General features: G+C 41.9%; 1 protein-coding gene across 1 annotated transcript; it reads right to left on the bottom strand.

Annotated features, from left to right (window-relative positions):
• Positions 1–15239: 15239 nt before the first annotated feature.
• On the bottom strand, positions 15240–16628 carry LOC147454994 (uncharacterized). The gene has a single exon (XM_086516851.1). The coding sequence runs from the start codon at positions 16443–16445 to the stop codon at positions 15483–15485; it is 963 nt and encodes a 320-aa protein (XP_086372977.1). The 5' UTR covers positions 16446–16628; the 3' UTR covers positions 15240–15482.
• Between the last annotated feature and the right edge of the window lie 2620 nt (positions 16629–19248).

Here is a 19248-nt window from a genome sequence, read left to right as displayed (position 1 = left end):
ACATGCCAACACAAAAACCTTTCTAGATTTCCAACACCCAATGGACATGCTCAGCACTGTACATGTCACTCGGTTAGTAATGTAGTGCAGTGCAAATGGCCATTTACATCGGTCATACGTAGAGATTTTCTATCATGTAATATACATGGTTATTCTCTTGAGTTGTATATTGATTTATATTTTTGTTGGCATTGGTAGAGCCCCCTATGTAGGAAAAATAAAAATATTTTTAAAACATCTCAAATGAATAAGATCATTCTAGTGATTTGTACATAAGATAGATAAAAACAATTGATACTAAAGTAACAGAGGCCAAGTATATCGGTGACGAATAGCAACAAAGCCAAAAAGATCCTCGGTAAAGATAGAGTCCTCACCTGCATGCATATAAACAAGTCAACAAATTCATTAGCCTTGAATATATACTTTAGGTGTCAATAAACCTATCAATTTTTATCCACGTCCTACTTAAAACCTTTTTAAACTTATACCATCCATCCATGAAGAGTTTAGTTCACCAACTATTCTCAAAAAAACGTAATGATATTGTCACAGTGAGACCTAGAGGCCATTACTCCTCCTTATCGGGTACAAATGTGTGTATCAAAAAGGTTTTATAAAATTCAATTTTAGGCTTGTGATTAGAAGGCCACCACCCCTTCTAATCCAAGTGGTATCTTTATAATAGGTTGTAAAAGTAGCCAGTTAACTCTATTTTTTAAGGAAATTATACATAATACTAGATAAAATTTTGATAAGAAGGCCATCACCCCTTCTGATCCAAGTGTCATAACCATTTTTTAATCCCTTGAAGCCCCTTCTTTTAAGCTTTAAGATGTTCTTGTTTTAAAATAAAATCTAAAAATAAAAAATGATTTGATCGCATCTTAGTCCAAATCATCTATGGTTTACTCACTACCTATCAAAAGAATACAACTAATTGGTTTTAAGACATGTAGTTTAGGAGTTACAAATGTTAAATCCTTCATAGTTAAATAGCATCAATACAAGCTAGTTAGTAGAAGGTAATATTAATCACGCACTAGGTAAGTTATGAATCAAAGTTTATGCCATTGGAAGCTAGGTTTGTGATGCAACACCCCCTTTCCAACAAAAAAGGACTAAAGTAGGGTGGCAACACACCAACAAATGAGTAGCAACCTAATCCAAGCGAGCTTAGGGGCATATCCCACCAGAAGCAAACAAATGCAGAGGGCTAAAGTCTGAAAAAAGGTTGAGTCATAAGTTTTACCAATCCCGGAGGCTCCCAATGGGAAGTGTGGGCACAACAGCAGGCAGAATAACCACCAGATCTCACAATTGAGACTAGCTCAAAAGTGAAGTGTGTGTGAATTCAGGAAGAAGTAGCCCAGATGAAGTAAAGTGACCAAGTGTGTGTGTTCAATAACAATATAACATATCCACCAAAGAATCCTTTCAGATTACAAAAGGCAATAGAAACTATGTCAATGAAAAGGAGGTATAATTCCCATTCATAGTACAGAACAATCTTATACACAAGTGCTAAAATCAAGGGCCAGAAGATATAATAGTCCGCATCTTCAAGCCAAGGAACTTTGAAAACCATAGTTGAGAAGGTAACCCTCACCTGCACCCATGGAAACAACACAACATTTGGTTAGCATTGGTACCGTATGCAGCTGATGCATGGGTATCCCACATGTTATAGATGTCACCCAACTAGATTGCTTTCAAAGAGAAATAATAATAAAGGTAAAGCTAATCATGAAATCATTTACAAGGGGAAAACATATGAAGCCCCTTATGCTTAACAAGCACTTATGAGATAAAGTTCAGCAGACAAATCTATTCAAGTGCCTCTACCAGCATATGCATGAGGAATACTCACAACCATCAAACAGTCAGGACAACAGTCCATTTCAATGCCAAAAGTCACTTGAGAATGAGTTGGAGCAGTCGGCTCCACAATAGCCTGCTTATCCTTGCCCTTTGCTATAGATTCGACACTTAACACTACCCTTTTGCATGTAAAATCCTCACAGTCCTAATGTACAGACACTTCTCCCAAATACACACACCACCAATGCTAAGTGAGCATGTAAAGCTCACCTTTTTATAGGGTTTGGAGCAAGTCGCTACCTTCCTACTTAGCCATACGGCGGCCCAGTTTCAAGAGAGGGATGGTGTAGCCGCACCGTCATGTACACACACACACACACACACACACACACACACACACACACACACAGATTTAGAGCGGAGTATCTTAAACCCGTCAGGAGGGAGACACCTCGCTATTAAGTAGAAGACGATAACACCAGTACCAGTATAGTTCAGTAGTAAAAATAGGTATCAGTATCAATACCAGTATACAGTACCAATACAAATCCAGTATTACTAGTAGCAGTATAGGAGTATCAATACCAGTAGTGTATAATGTGAGTATCAATACCATTATATTCTTGTAGTACCAGTATATATTGTACCAGTACTACCAGCAGCAGTATAGGAGTATCAATAACAATAGTGTATAGTGCCAATATCAGTACCACTATCATCTAGTAGTACCAGTAATTACCAGTACTAGTACCAGTATATATTGTACCAGTACTACCAGTACTAGTATAACAGTAACTGTACCAGTAGTGCCAGTACCAGTACTACCAGTATCAGTAGTAGAACCAGTACCAGTACTCTGTGTGTGTGTGTGTGTGTGTGTGTGTGTGTGTGTGTGTGTGTGTGTGTGTGTGTGTGTGTGTGTGTGTGTGTGTGTGTGTGTGTGTGTGTGTAGCTATCCAGATTCATCCTTTACCCGCACTTGCTCAAGACCACCTACTAATATACTCTAGCCATGTGGATTAGAGGTCCTTCCTAATTAATATATATGTAGATATAGATTGCAAGGATATCTACTATCCTTGGTGCTAGGTGTGTGTGTGTTTCAATAACAATATAACATATCCACCAAAGAATCCTTTCAGATTACAAAAGACACTAGAAATTATGTCAATGAAAAGGAGGTATAATTCCTATTCATAGTGCAGAACAATCTTATCGACAAGTGCTGAAATCAAGAGCCAGAAGATATAATAGTCCGCATCTTCAAGCCAAGGAACTTTGAAAACCATAGTTGAGAAGGTAACCCTCACCTGCACCCATGGAAACAACACAGCATTTAGTTAGCATTGGTATCGTATGCAGGTGATGCATGGGTATCCCACATGTTATAGATATCACCCAACTACATTTCTTTCAAAGATAAATAATAAGAAAGGTCAAGCTAATCATATATTCAAAGATGAAATCATTTACAAGGGGAAAAAACATATGAAGCCCCTTATGCTTTACAAGCTCTCATGAGATAAAGTTCAGTAGAAGAAGCTATTCAATTGCCTCTACCGGCATATGCATGAGGAATACTCACAACCATCAAATAGTTCAGCCATTTCAATGCCAAAAGTCACCTGAGAATGAGTTGGAGCAGCCAATTCCACAATAGCCTGCTTATCCTTGCCCTTTGCCAAAGATCCGACATTTAACACTACCCCTTTGCAGGTAAAATCCTCATAGTCCTAATGTATAGACACTTCTCCCAAATACACACCACTAATGCTAAGTAAGCATGTAAAACTCACCTTTTTATAGGTTTTGGAGCAAGTGGCCACCTTCCTTCTTAGCCGTATGGCGGGCCCGGCTTCAAGAGGGGGATGGTGTAGCAACACCGCCATGTACACACACACACACACACACACACACACACACACACACACACACACACACACAGAGAGTAGTTAAGAGCGCAGTATCGCAGACCCGTCAAGAGGAAGCAACCTCGCTATTAAGCAGAAGACGACATCATTTACAGAGCTCGTTATCCCGCCCATAACCCATTTAGTATCTAAGGGTTAGGTACCATTAAGGTACCACCCTGCAAAAATTACGTAGTGAATTTAAGCGAGTTATTCACTAAAAGTACCCCTGGCCAACAATCCCATTAAAAATATACCAGGGAAAAAGCAACACACTAAAAACATCCATGTGTGTATGTGTGTATCAGTATCAGTTGTGTGTATGTGTGTACCAGTATAGTTTAGTAGTACAAATAGGTATCAGTATCAGTCCATATACAGTACCAATACAACTCCAATATTACCACTAGCAGTATAGGAGTATCAATACCAGTAGTGTATAGTGCTAGTATCAAAACGAGTATAGTCTTGTACTACCAATAATTACCAGTACCAGTACCAGTATATATTGTACCAGTGCTACCAATAGCAGTATAGGAGTATCATTAACGAGTATAGTCTTGTACTACCAATAATTACCAGTACCAGTACCAGTATATATTGTACCAGTGCTACCAATAGCAGTATAGGAGTATCATTAACAATAGTGTATAGTGCCAGTATCAGTACCAGTATCGTCTAGTAGTACCAATAATTATCAGTACCAGTACCACTATATATTGTACCAGTACAACCAGTACTAGGATATTAGTGTAGCAGTAACCGTACCAGTAGTACCAGTACCAGTACTACCACTATCAGTAGTAGAACCAGTACATTACTCTGTGTGTGTGTGTGTGTGTGTGCGCGCACACACCCGCGTGCATACACTCGTCCTAACCTAGACACCATACTCAATGAGTTGGTAGTAGGCCCATTGAGTATGGGCCTACTGCCTCATCAAGTTAATGAGAGTAGAATAGTAAAGTTTGAAGTAAAAAGAGATGTGATATAGCAAAAATCCAAAAATTGCAGTGGAACAATAAGTGACAATGTTGACAGAGAGGATTATACTCTAGTTGGAGTTTTAAGGCTTTGTTAGCCGGTAGGATATAGTACGAATGTTGTTCAAAATCAGTCATAGAGGTTTTCCATGCTTATAAGTGTTTCAATGGATATTCTTCAACAGAATTTCTTACCAAGAGTAGTTCGTTTATGGATAAAAATGATCCGAAAATCACACGAATCAATATCATTAAACAAGGGTAAGTGATTCTAGATTAAAATGCAACCTAAAACTATCAGAGTTCAAGACTAAATTAAACAAGGGTAAGTAATTCTAGATTAAAATGCCACCTAAAACTAGCAGAGTTCAAGACTACATTATAGTTGTGAGCTACCCAATCTATAGACAAGAAAAGACCACCTGGATTAAAGAAGGGTAAGTAATTCTAGATTAACAAGCAACTTGAAACCAGCAGAGTTCAAGACTACAATAGCTGTGAGCAGGAACCCAATCTATAGACAAGAAAAAATCACCTAACACCTGTCAACCTAGCAAGGAATTATCCATGCATATAGACAAAAATCTACAAAGCCAACGTCATGGTTACCCAGTAAACTGGGAGATCCTTGTGTCTAGGGTGTGTGTGTTGTTGTTGTTAACCTAATACTTATACACAAAAGAGTATATCAATTCAAAAGACAGCTAGCTTTAGACAAAGGACAAGGATTAGCACAAAAGGAATCAGCCTTTGATTCATTTTTGTACATCCTAATGAGAATGAGGTATCATTCTAGTGCTTTGTACATAAGATAGTTAAAAACAATTGATACTAAAGTGACAGAGGCCAAGTATATCGGTGATGGACAACAACAAAGCCAAAAAGATCCTAAGTAGAGATAGAGTCCTCAACTGCATCCATATAAACAAGACAATAGATTTGTTAGCCTTGAATACGTATTATAGGTGTCAACGAACCTATCAGTTGTTATCCACGTCCTACTTAAAACCTTTTTTAACTTATACCAACCATCCATAAAGAGTTTAGTTCACTAAGTATCCATTCTTAAAAAAGCATAATGATGTCCTGTAGCCATACATTTTGCTCAGGCCTTCATATATTTTGCACCTACGGCCATGCGTTTTGCTCAGGACAGTAGAGGTTTCACTCCGTCCTTGTTTCAAGTAGCTCAGTACCACGTGGGTTGTGTGTGTGTGAAAAAGAGTGAGAGAGACTGTAAGATGGAGGCTCTATGGATGTGGGGGACCGTGCAATGTGGCTTGTGGTGTGAGGAAGGTGTGATGGAGGATATGTACTGCAGTCCAAACATTCCAGTGCAACATGGACCTACTAAAGCACATGTGACCTACTTCACTTGATGTCAAATGGTTAGTCTGGTGGCCGCACAGAGAGAGAGAGAGAGAGAGAGAGAGAGAGAGAGAGAGAGAGAGAGAGAGAGAGAGAGAGAGAGAGAAATGATGAGTGGTCGAGAGCGCAATTGCTGCATGCAGGAAGGAGAGAGAGAGAGAGAGAGAGAGAGAGAGAAGGCTTTTTGACAAACAAATGAGGTGGGCAAATTTTCTTCCGCAATTTAGTTTCCATATTGCTTACATTGTTGGTAAGCACAATCAAGTGGCCGATGCACTTTCACGAGACGAAAAAAAGTTAATGCGGTGTCTATAGCTACTCACAATGATCTATCTTCTATGATAGATGAGTATGCTACTGACCCTTACTTTCGAAACATAATGTCAGCCCTTGCTTTGGGGAAGAAAGAGGAACCATTCATCTTGCAGGATGGTTATCTTCTCCACGGCAATAGGCTATGTGTTACCCACTCCCTTCGTGAGAAAGTCATGTATGAATCCCATGCTCCTCCCTATGTGGGGTATAGAGGCAGTCAACCTACTCTCCAAGGAGTAGAAACGTACTTCTATTGGCCTACCATGAAAGTGGACATACAAGAGTATGTTTCAAAATGTGTAGTATGCCAAAAGACCAAATATAATAGAGGGAAGCAACCTAGATTACTCCAAGCATTGCCTATCCCAAATTCACCATGGGAGAGGATATTCATGGATTTTATCTTTGGATTACCCAAGTCTATCCATGGGAATACGGGAATATGGACAATAGTCGATAGGTTTAGTAAGCAAGCATACTTTATTCCTGTCAAAAAGACTATTAAGACACACCAAATGGCAACTCTCTTCATATCACAGATTTTCAAACACCATGGATTACCAACATCCATCGTGTCAAATAGAGATCCTAGAATGACCAGTAATTTCTAAAAGGGTCTCTTTGAAAATCTAGGCACAAGATTGAATTTCTCTTCGGCCTATCACCCACAAACGGATGGCCAAAGTGAGACACCCAATCTTACGATACTCGATCTACTAAAGACTTATGTTACCAAAGTAGATCAACGCTCACAATGGAAAAAGTACTTACCTTTTGTAGAGTATGCCTACAATAATACTATACATACTTCTATGGGAGAAGCACATTTTGATATCATTGAGGGAAGACCTAAAAGTCCCTTGCTACTCAAAGTACATGGGAAGATCTTCGCTGTTGTCGATGAGTATAGCCATGACCTACAAGAATCTTTTCAAAAGATCAAGGAGGCTATATCCATCTCTCAACAAAGGCAAAAAGTTGTTGTTGACAAGCACAGAAAGGCCTTAACGTTCAAAGAAAATTACTTAAGTTACTTAAGGCTCGATTAAGGCAAACGACGAGTAAAAATCGTACGGGCCATCAAAAGTATTATGCTAAGCTAGCAAAAAGATACTATGGTCCTTTCCAAATCTTGAAGCCCATCAATGATACGGCTTACCAACTCAAGTTGCCCAACCATTGGCTCATACACAATGCTTTTCATGTGAGCCTACTTAAGCCCTACAAAGGAGAGCCACCAAGTGAACCAATTATTGAAGACCCTCCCAAAGTTCAAGACCAAGAAGAGGTGCTACAACCCAAAGCTATCCTTCGGCATGAAGAGAAGGTACTACGACATGGTAAGATTATCCGACGGCATCTTATTAAGTTCAAAATATCCTTTTGAAGATCGTAGATGGATGCCAGGAATACAACTTAAGGATAGTATGAACCTTGTCAATGCTTGCAATGCTACATTAGAGTAAGCAAATGTAAATTTCTTTTCAATGACTAATGTTTTTGTCTTATAAGACTAATTCTCTTTTTGGTGTGCACAAATTTAAATAGTATGCATGCTTAGAATCATGTTTGTGATGACGATGTCTCTCAAACACCAAATAGAATTTGTCACTCTACTTTGGGAGAATGAAATGGACTATGGAGTAGACATGCTTGCAACAGCTATGTCTCCCTAGCACCAAATGGATTAGCATTCCATCTTGGAAAGATGTCGCAGGGTAAAAAGGGATCCTCTACCCGCTAAGTAAGATTGACTAATGACTAAGGCTTTATCTCTTCTACCTCATAGTCGAGGACGACTATGATTTCAAGAGAGAGGTAATGTCATAAAATCTAACAACTAACCAACCCAAATGATTTTCTCATATTAAATAAATGTGGGAGAATAAACGAGAACAAGGGTTAGGATATAGAAATGTTGTTATAGATCTATCTCAACACGGGGCCAGTGATAAAGGGGCCCAAATGAGAGATGGTATGTCAAAGAGCAAGGCTAACCAATGGAGCATAAATACCTTAGGGTTAGCTTCATCGAATACCTCCAATATATAGTGTTAAAAGTTCTTTGACCTTAGGTAAGCTAGGGTTGTGCTGAGGTGGGAACCCAGCCCAAGCTTGAGGTGCTTGTCATGCCTGATGACTGAGATGCTTGAAGTGCTTGATGATTGAGATGCTTGAGGTGCTTGCTATGCTTGAGATGTTAGGGTTGTACTTGAGGTGGGAACCAAGCTCAAGCTTGAGGGGCTTAAAGTCTGTGCTTGTGGTGAGAATTGGGCCCAAAGTTGAGGGGCTTGAGGTGGCACAAAAGTCAAAGAAAATCCCTACAAGTAGGAGGCGAGCCATGCAAGAAGGAGGGGTGGTTGCTTGACCACTCTCTCTCCCAAAGGGCACCCCTTGCCCAAGAGGCAAGTAGGCCACATGTCCCCTAGCTAGGTTACCCTCATGGTGTGCCTAAAGCCTATTGGTTGGCCTTGCAAGGGGTCCAATGATAATTTAGTGGATTTAATTAATTGTTTTAGCATTTATCAAGCCCTCTCTCTCAAAGGGAAAAGGGGGACACTTGTCCCAAGGCTACCCTTGTTGCTTGGTATGACTCTTGCTTATGATTGGTTAGGCCTGAGGGGCCAATGAGCTTCAAGCATGAGTTACAAGGGGGGGGTCGACCAAAGCAAGTAGGGGGCATGCTTGGGCGGTATACTCTCCCACGCACGCACGCACACACACACACACACACACACACACACACACACACACACACACACACACACATACACACTCATTGTGTATTGTGCAAAGTGCAAGAGCTCCCTCTCCTTCTCTAAGCAAGTAGAGAGGTTGAGAGCCTACACCAACACTCTTGGCTATGGAATGAAAATCCAACCAAGAGCCATGCTTCAATGCTTAATCTTGCAATCTTCTCCATCTTCATTACTATTCTATTATGTATGCTAGCAAGAAGAGTGATGATAAGTGAGGAACTAGTTATTTCTCCTATGAAATGTTTTTTCTTCCTCTTCCCTACCCTCATTCCCTGCTAGCTCTCTCCACCTTCGAAGGTGTTTGAGGTCTTGGGACTGAGGCTTGGGAGAGTTAATGTTTTCCACAAAGTTTATGTTATGCTCATGATGCATGAAGCTTTCCATCTTCATTGCATCACCTAGGTCACAAGGAACACAAAGATTGTATTGTAACAAGTCTCTCTTGATGGGAGAAACTATAATACAAAAGCCTTGTGGAGGGGGGACCGGCTCCACATACATCCGGTCCGCAATTGTTGTCATGTTCTCTAAACTCTCTCTCTTGTAAAAGTATTGTTCTCATGCCAAGTTAACTAAATGTTGTGTTTATGTTGCTACCATCAATTAAGTTCGCCCTCTATGCTCACAAAGTAATTTCCTAAAAAGTACTTCTCTAATTTCTGCTACTCTCAAAGTTGATTGGCCATTTCCATTACAGCTGGCAAAGCACTTCTCTCTAGGAGGTGTGCCTATACATTCTTTTCTACTCTCTCTCGCTCCCTGTCTCTCTCCTCTTGCATATAGCTCGGATTATGTGCAAGTACGATTAGCAGGTTATAGTTTTGTCGATTATGGCTTACAATATATTGTTTTTAGTGTTTTGCAGGGCTCTCTGCACTCCTATTTGTAGCAATAAGTGAATGCCAAAATTGCAATAAACTGGGAGATCACTCGACCACTATGCAATCATGAAAACCATGATCAATCGCATCAAAATTGATGCTCACATATGCATAAAACAACTCCACAAGCTACTATCTGCAAGCATAAATTGGGACAAACAGCTGAACCGAGCGTAAAGCGCATAACCATATACGCAAGTAGAGAGCAAACTAGCTCAAAATGCATTCCATAAGAGAAATTGCCTGCAAAAATCTGCAAAAGCTTGTGAAATGTGTGATTGTCTATCTGTAGCCACAAAAGCATACGCTAATCCTCTCTCCTGCAAGAGTGGGTACAAGAACACCAAACTTTGTCCAAGCTGACAAAACCTTTCAAAGTGAGAGTAAACACTCGATCACTGTCACAGTGGGAATATATCATGCACTATACAAGATGGCATAACAATGCAAACTTTTATAGCGAGAAGACGAGGAAAAACGAATTAACTCCCCTTGCTCTCATTTCCTCCTTCTCACGCTCCAAGCTCGACTATTCGACTTGCTTTTTAATGCCCATCTGCAGAGTTCTCAAGCCGTTCAAGGATTTCCTTTTCCTTGCTCGGTGTCGAGCTGCTGCCTTCAATTCATTTCTCGTGAGCACCTTGCTCGTTGTCACACCAAGCTCTCAAAGCTCATTGTATTGCCTGAGAGCTGCAAACCTTCTCATGCTCTACCAAACTCTGCAGATCTCCAATTCCTGTTGAGATTCTATCTCCAATGGAGTAGTTGCACACTCTGGGTAGCCAAGAACCGTCAAGATCCGAGATCTCCATGCGGCTCTGCCTTGCTAGATCTGCCACCGCTGAGCTCAAGTATGAGCTTTGTTGCTTCTGAATCGGTTGTCAGGAAGCGGTCGCGCATGCCAAGCGGTAGCGCCGCTACCACTTGTGAGTGCACGTGTACACAGATGTGTGCGTGCGCGATGCGATGCGGTGTGTGCGAGAAAGGGGAGAAGCACGAGATGGTGCAGGTGGAGCAACCTCAGGAACTATGAGTGAGGAGGTCCTTATTCTTCATATAGAAAGAATAAGGGTATGTTCACACGGTGAGCGGGCGACCGGGACGCCAGACATTCGCAGCCCCAAGCAAAGACACAACGCCTTTACCCCAACAAGTTTCATCATTTCATGCTTGGAAGGAGTATTAAAACCACAATCGGGAGAAGGGAAAGGGTTTTAAAAGGAGCAATATTATTATTACAATGCCACGCTGAGGGTTACCTTTAACTTTTAAACCAAGGTAGTAGAACAGGTGCCCATAGGGTGGCAACACACCAACAAACCAGTAGCAACCTAATCCAAGTGAGATTAGGGGTATATCCCACCAGAAGTAAACAAACGCAAAGGGCTATAAGCTGAAAAAAAGGTGGAGCCATAAGTTTTACCAACCACGGAGTGAAGTGTGTGTAAATTCAAGGAGAAGCAACCCCAGTAAACTAAAGTGACCAAGTGTGTGTGTGTGTGTGTGTGTGTGTGTGTGTGTGTGTGTGTGTGTGTGTGTGTGTGTGAGAGAGAGAGAGAGAGAGAGAGAGAGAGAGAGAGAGAGAGTACGAAGAGAAAAATAAAATAACCATTCTATCAGCCAAGGATGGTAGATTCATTATCCCAAAAAATTTCCAAGAAAGAATAGAGTCCTCACCTCCATCCATTCAAACAAGACAATAGATATGTTAGCCTTGAATGCGTTTTATATGTGTCAGTGGACTATATCAGTTGTTATCCATGTCCACCTTACAACTTTTTTAACTTAAAACTAATGTCCAAAGTGTTCATGTAATCCATAGTTTTTTTATTCATTTTTATTATAAAAAGTTTTTTTTTCTTTGATTTATGAAAATAATTATATACATGGTTTCTATATAGCCTCAATTTTTATTAGTCCTTAAATAGATATCATCATACATATCATTTGATCAAAAGGTTACCACCCCTTGTGATCCAAGTGTCTTAATATCCATATCGGCTCAAAAATTGTCAAGCTCTTTCTTTAATCAGTCGAGCAACTCATAATATTTCAAGTGAGGTAAATCTTTTATTGCTTTCATTCATAAAGCCATTTACAATGACCTAATCTTCGGTATCGGATACTACCCATAAGAAAGACCTGTGCTTGGTTTAGTCATTAAACGTAGCCTAAGTAAATCTAGCAAAAATTGAACTTTTACAGCCCCAATTGGATAAGAGGTATCCCATCATACCTTAGAATGTATCAATAAGTGTCATACCTAAAATGAAGAGATTTTACTGTTAGGAAATAGAACATAGCTAAGTGACAATAGAGTAGCTTACTTAATGGAGAGAGACAATTTTTCACACAGGAGAGATTAGAGAGAGAGAGAGAGAGAGAGAGAGAGAGAGAGAGAGAGAGAGCACACGATATATGTGATTCACCCAATATGGGCTGCATCCACGAAAAAACAGCCACTCAATGGCTTTAGTACTTCAACCAAGAAGTAGGTTACAAAGGGATTATACCCTTAATAGAGCTCCTGCCTTGCTTCACTCTCACCACCTCACATCAACTTCACAATGCATTTTGTGTATAGAAGAGGCCTCCTTTTATAGGCCAAAAGGGCTACCCTCTCTCATGAGAGGCAACCATGTGTAGGTCCTTTGTGTAGACAGGACTCTCCGATGCGTCTATGTGTGGTCGTCCTTAAGACAAGTCCGCCTTTGAAATCGGCCACCGACCATTGACTACCAACCAACCCAACCAACCAACCATTTTCCAATCACTTTCTGGCCGCCATCCAACCATAATATTCCGATGAAAAAGGAATATACTGACCGTGAAGTTTTGGTTTTCCGACGAGTGATTTTTATGAACGCACGATGGCTTCTCCTCATAACAAGGGCTTTACAAATGTGCGTTTTTAATACAAAAAATTACAAAAGAGAAATCAGACTCCATACTTAACATTTTCTTCATCCAATCTACTCAGCCATAAAAATTACACTAAAAGACAAACCTCTAGTGAGCCATACAAAAAAGTTGCATCCTTATTCCGCAAGCAGTCTGACAGTTAACTCAATAACAGATGCCATCCAAAAGTATGTAATCAAAAGAACGATCTATGCCACCGACCATAGACCAGAGATCAAATATCTGACGCCCCTTGGGACGAGGAGCATCATCACTTCTTAGATAATACTGCATCGTTGTCCATGCAAATGGCAAGGACATACTATACCAACCCTCGATATCACTCCCCTTTTCTTTATATAAAAAACCTCTCAGCGCAATATTAATACAATATAGAATTCAAATCATTTTCGTAGTATTACGACAGAAGTTTGCTTAATACCAAAAGACAAATCAAAACGATGCAAGCTTTACAATCAAGTCTATTGTTCATGGTAAAAACACCATAAATCCAAAACCTCCCATCAATATTTTATGTCTCGATCGGTATATCATACCAAGGAGTACTAAATATCAACACATAGAAAGCATAGAAGGTGCAAAATACTGTAAAAAAATATTTTGACTGAGTACCAACCTGTGAAGCCTCCTTATGTTCAACCATCTCCATAGCCAAACAATAAGCAAATGTTCAAGCCCTCAACAAAACTCTCTTTCTCATTCACACAGAACGCAAGAGCCAAGGCCAAGTGAGGGGCATGGAGCAACCCTCACCTGGTTTTAAGTACTTACGTCCATACCTGTAAGACATCTAGATTTGGAGTGATAACTTGTACTCTCTCTCTCTCTCTCTCTCTCTCTCTCTCTCATAAGAAGCCTTGAATTTAAGACTTCTCTTCCCATCTCCTTCAAAAACAAAAAAAAACAAAAAGTTTTTTAAGGTTGGTAAAACACCCCCCCCCCCCCCCCCCGCGGGACTGGCCGGCCCAAAAGAGTGTTAAGTCTTACAAGAGGATAAGCACCAACTCTCATGCTTCAAAAATTATGCATGTGGTCGAGCAGCTAAATGTTTCTTGTCTTTCTTATGTAAAAGTGAATTTGTGAGATCACGAGGTATTTCTAAATGAGAGTGTTTTGAATTGATATATTAGGAAATTGTGCAATTCCAACTTCGTCGTCACAATTAAATGCTCTTGAGCTAATGACTGTTTGCATGGCAAGTGTTGTGAAGTGTAAGAGAAAGGCAAGTGCTTGAATCTATCTCCCTTTTCTCTGTAAAATAACAAGCTGGTCCACAAAACTCAAATGCTCGTGTACTAAGAAACCAGAGCAACACATCATGATCATAGAATAGATGGGAGCAGCTAGGAAAACAACTTGCCTTGGTCCTTAAGTCACTGTCTGCAATGGGCATCAGAACAACAAGCTTTGAACTGGGACTTGCAAGGAATATAAGATTGCATACAAAATACGCGCTTTTCAATTCAAAAGAAAATCAATCACAAAGCAGAAACTCCGCAGATGGCGCATGTGGCCAGAATACACCGTTCCTTTATTACAGGCCCTTCCGCTCCATCATTATCAATGAGATTAACTTTAACTCCACAACTACACATCACCCTTCATGCTTGAAGAGATGCATAACACCTGTAACAAATACAATCTTCAGAATCCTCCCCTTCCATATCCTGACTGACCACTGTAAGACTCTCCAGCCAACATTCAAAGGGAGCCTCCGTAGCCAACACACACAGATACTCTCCTTATGTTACACAAACAAGCACCAGTTCAATGCCAATTTGCTACAGTTCTACGCTCCAAAATGTGTAAACCCAGACGTAACAGAGGGTAAAAGTGCTCTTTGATGCTAATTTCTCTCAAAGGTTCCAGCAAGATTAGCAGAGGAAAAATTCACAGATGCATCGCCTCCCTTCAAGCACATAGACACTCTCCTTGACATTGTACAATATATTTTGCCAGATCTGGTGCAGCTGCTCCTCCTTTATATAAAGATGTCTACTCAAGAGAGCAGCTACAAACTCTGTCCACAGTAATATTGCGGGTGACAAGCTGTAACCAACTTTTCTGGGCATCATCGCACTAACGCAAGTGCATACCCGATCTTTAAGAACAAGGAACCTATTTTTACATAACAACACCAGTAGTTGTGTGACATTCTAGCAACATTGCCTCAACATACAAATGAAACTACCTTCAGCTGTCCACTAAATCAAGTTTACCCTTCACTTTTGCATTGTGGGCATGCATTCACATCTGGCATGTTTCGCCTGAGACAAACCATTTGCAAAGTGCAAGAGCTACTGAAAAGCATCAGAAGCATGTACAGCTCAAAAACCTTAATTGCACACCCCATAGGTCCAACCTAAACTGAAAATTTAGTGAAACATGTCAATTGAGACTGGCTTTGAATCCATGATAAGCTCGTGCCTGGATTTTCTCCACAAATATGTACATTCACTAGAGCTGTTTCATAAATGTACAACATTATGGTCCAAACAAAAAAAAGACCTACAAGCTACCTGGTTAGGTCGGTGGTGGCTGAGATTCCTTGCTTTTCTTGCTGCTCACCAAGGCCTTGGTAAACAAATCTGCGATTTGCTTTTGTGAGTCAATAACCATCTCAGTGCGCCTCATCTCTGTCTCTGCTCGAAATCGCTCCGTCTCCCTTTGCACCTGAACCTTCATCTGTTCCATTCGAAGGAAACCCTCCCCTAAAGACTGGATGACTGAGACTAGCTCCACAAAAGGAGCAGGTTCGGTGGGTCTTCGGGTACCTGCACTACCCATCTTCTCTGAAGACTTAAGATGTTTGTGGCCATCCCTCTTATTGAAAGCAGCACTGGATGGCATTTCATAAATACCATGCTTCCTAGCAAAAGGGGAGTAGGAGCCATCATTGTCATCGTAGATAGCGTCTTGATGAGGGTTGTGATGGTGGTGGCGACGCTTGCGATTTGAGAAGACAGTTGGAGGGGGCTGATCTGAGTCTTCGGGATCCTCATCCAAGCTCATAGCAGAGTCATGGTCTTGCAGCTCACGGGTGTTACCAAACTTCAGGTCAGGAAATGGCAAGGCTGCTTTGGCGGCGGCGGCGGCCTCAGCCGCAGCAACAGGACCTCTTTCCAATAGATCCATGCGCTCAAAGAAGGGCCAAGGGGAGGAGGCATGGCCAGGAGCTTTGCGGAGGTAGAGCTGGCGCTCTGCGCGGTACTTCCTGCGTAGCTTCTCCAGCTTATGGCGGCACTGCACTGACGACTTGTCGGTGGCTTCCGGATGGCCTGCACAGCGGCCAGCAAGTGACTCTGCGACCTCGTCCCAGTGGCAAGTGCGGAGCTGGCCGCGCTTGAGGGCATACCATTTTTCCTGGTAGGCGTCGATGAGGTGCAGGGTCTCCATGGGGGTCCAGGTGCCGGGAGGCTTCTTGCCGCCCTGCTCCTGCTGCGCCTGCTCCTCCTGCGCCTCTGCTGCTGCGTCGTCTGAGGCCATCGCTGCGGAAGAGGAAGAGGAAGAGGGGAGGAGAAGAGGGGGACTCAGGCGGCGGTGTTCCGGTGGCGCGTCCTTCAACCCCCATTGCCTCCCACACTAGGCCGGCCGCATTCGACGTCCTCTGCCGAGTCAGCGCCGTGACTCGCAGAGCTAGAGAGGAGTATGTGGCCAAAGAAAGGCTAGTGACGTTCCCTTGTAAGCGTACTGACTTTTTGAAATTTGGATGCCCGAGTGAACCAGCTCAACACTACGTGACACCTATGTTTAAGAAGGGGGGGGGGGGGGGGGGGGGGGGGGGGAATCAAGGGCGAGGAAGCTCACGCACGAAGATCGAAAAGATCGCAACCCAAGGTGTCTGCTCAAAAACCAAAATTCAGCGTATAACCAGCGCTGAAAACGAACCTGTACGGTGAGGTTATCACCCTCACCGGTGCTTGCTTTTGGAGCAGCAGTTAGCTACTCCTGTTCCTGCTCAAAGAGGCTCTTGCCTCAACAAAACGCGTGTAACCACACACCTGTACATGAGTCAAATGAAGAGCCCTCTTGTGGGGCATCACATTACTGCACGTAGGGAAGAGAGAGACACGCACTAAACCTGGACACGCATTAAACCTAGACAACATGGGCAATGCATATCAACTCACAATATTACATCATAAAAAAGGTTTGGGATACACAATGTGCGCGTTGGTGAGGTTGTTAGCCCATGTGACCCTAAACGTGGACACTGAGGCCACGGATTCAAATCGCAACGGTGCGCCTCATTTTTTGAGCTGGCCAGATTCAATGCCCCTCATTTTTTCTGCGGCGCACCTCTTTTTTTTACGCTGGCCAGGTTTAGTGCGCCTCGAGATCCCGCCCCCAACCCCAACCGTCGATCCCATTACTCTCCCCCGCATTAAATATAGGTGTTACTTAGTGCCAAGGGTGAACCACTAAACTCAACCCTTGGATCATTGGATGATTGAAATTTGGGCGCACAGCTTCGTCCACGTAGCCCAGTTCTCTGAGGTTAGATTAGTGGCAGCATCGTACGATCAGTGGGAGTTGCTTTGCACTCGCTTTTCATAGCCAATTATTGGCCCCTTTGGCAACGATACTTTGAAGAACTTCATACATTCACAAAGCAGCGCCAAGAAAGCAGAAGTATCTTCTACACAAGCAAACATGGAGACGAAGAGGTCAAAGATATAGGATACATGTTGATATTTTCCATGGTGATTTGCTTGAAAAAAAGTAGTATGTATGTCAAAGTGCAGCGCACTTATCAGAGCTCAACAAGTCATTGACAAGCTTCTTGTCTGAAATGTCGTCTCTTGGAACACACTATTGCAAGGCCTAGAAGCTCTTCGTTGTTTTCCATAGATGAGAAGCAAGGGCATCTATTCGGATGCAATCACCTCTGAAGGCATGTGGCACTATGCAAGACGTTGATATGGGCCAAAATATTTATGATGATATTGTTAGTCAGGGGTTGTTTAGAAAAAACGTCGTGCTTGGCACTACCTTGATCGACATGTACGCCAAATGTGGTGTACTTCATAAAGCACAAAACTTGCATCAGGAGCTTCTTGTCCGGAATGTCATCTCTTGGAGTGCATTGACTGCGGGATATGCCCAACAAGTATAACTCCAAGAAGATCTAGGTTGTTTTCAGCAGATGCAAAGCGAGGGAATTTCAATCACCTATGCTAGCAACTTGGAAGTGTTAGAGGAGCTTTCTCTTTGGAATTGAAGAGCGTGAAGCCTCGTGTGTGTGCGTGCAAGGAAGGGGGAAAGGATAAGAAGAGGAGAGCTTGAGGTTTTGGGGGGAACACACAGCTGCAATACCTCAGCTTGTGTCTCTTTATTGCAATTTTGTATATAAGGAATGTCAAAAGGGGTTAGTAGAGTTGGAGTGTATAGGGAGTGTACACGCGGGTTGGCAGCCATGGCGGCCTTTACCCAACAATCTCCCACTTAAAGGCCAACGTGGTCGTAAGTTGCAACAAAGCTAGTATGTACAACCATGAAGCATGACAACTTCACCCCTTGTACAAAACTTCTCAACCTACACCCATTAACTCAATGCAATGTGCAAACCACTATGTAGCTAGGCTCTTTGTAAGAGCATCTGCTAGGTTGTCATCAGTGTAGACCTTGACAAGATCTAAGCGCTTATTTGTCAATGCATCCCGAATGAGATGATACCTCTCCTCAATGTGTTTTGACTTGGGAATGAAACACAGGATTCCTTGCCATAGCAGTGGCACTCTGACTATAACAATGAAAAACTGGAACGTGTTGGATGTCTAATCGCCCACTAAACGTGCCAAGCATATAGCTTCTTTGCTGGCATCTGATGTTGCAACGTACTTAGCCTCTACAGTGAAAGAAGAAGTACAATCTTGGAGAAATGATTTCCAAGAAATGGCTCCTCTTGCAAATATGAAAATGTAGCCATATGTACATCTCATACTATCTCTGCAATCGCATAATCTGCATCCGTATAACCAACAATAGATGCATCACTATTGCCAAATCATAAATGCCTACTTGTTGTGCCCTTCAAGTATTTGAGGATGTGTTTTACCGCTATCCATGTTGCTTGCCATGATTAGCCACATATTGAAACGCTGCAAGACTTTGTGGATATAGGATTCTTGAGATAAGTCGAGAATGCCTCTTTTCCTGTCTCTTTTGATACGCATACCAAGAAACTAATTTTCTTTGCCCAAATCTTTCATATCAAAGTTTTTGCTCAACATTTGCTTCAATTTGACAATCTCCTCAGTGGACTTTCTTGCACAATGAGCATGTCATC

Source organism: Adiantum capillus-veneris, chromosome 7, assembly GCF_014529385.1.
Source record: "Adiantum capillus-veneris isolate H3 chromosome 7, ASM1452938v2, whole genome shotgun sequence".
Lineage (NCBI taxonomy): Eukaryota > Viridiplantae > Streptophyta > Polypodiopsida > Polypodiales > Pteridaceae > Adiantum > Adiantum capillus-veneris.
Note: the sequence above shows the minus strand (reverse complement) of the source record. Positions and strands in the feature narration are given on the sequence as shown.

Coding starts and splice junctions, on each gene's coding strand:
- LOC147454994 (XM_086516851.1), bottom strand. CDS start 16,445: ATGGCCTCAGACGACGCAGCAGCAGAGGCGCAGGAGGAGCAGGCGCAG.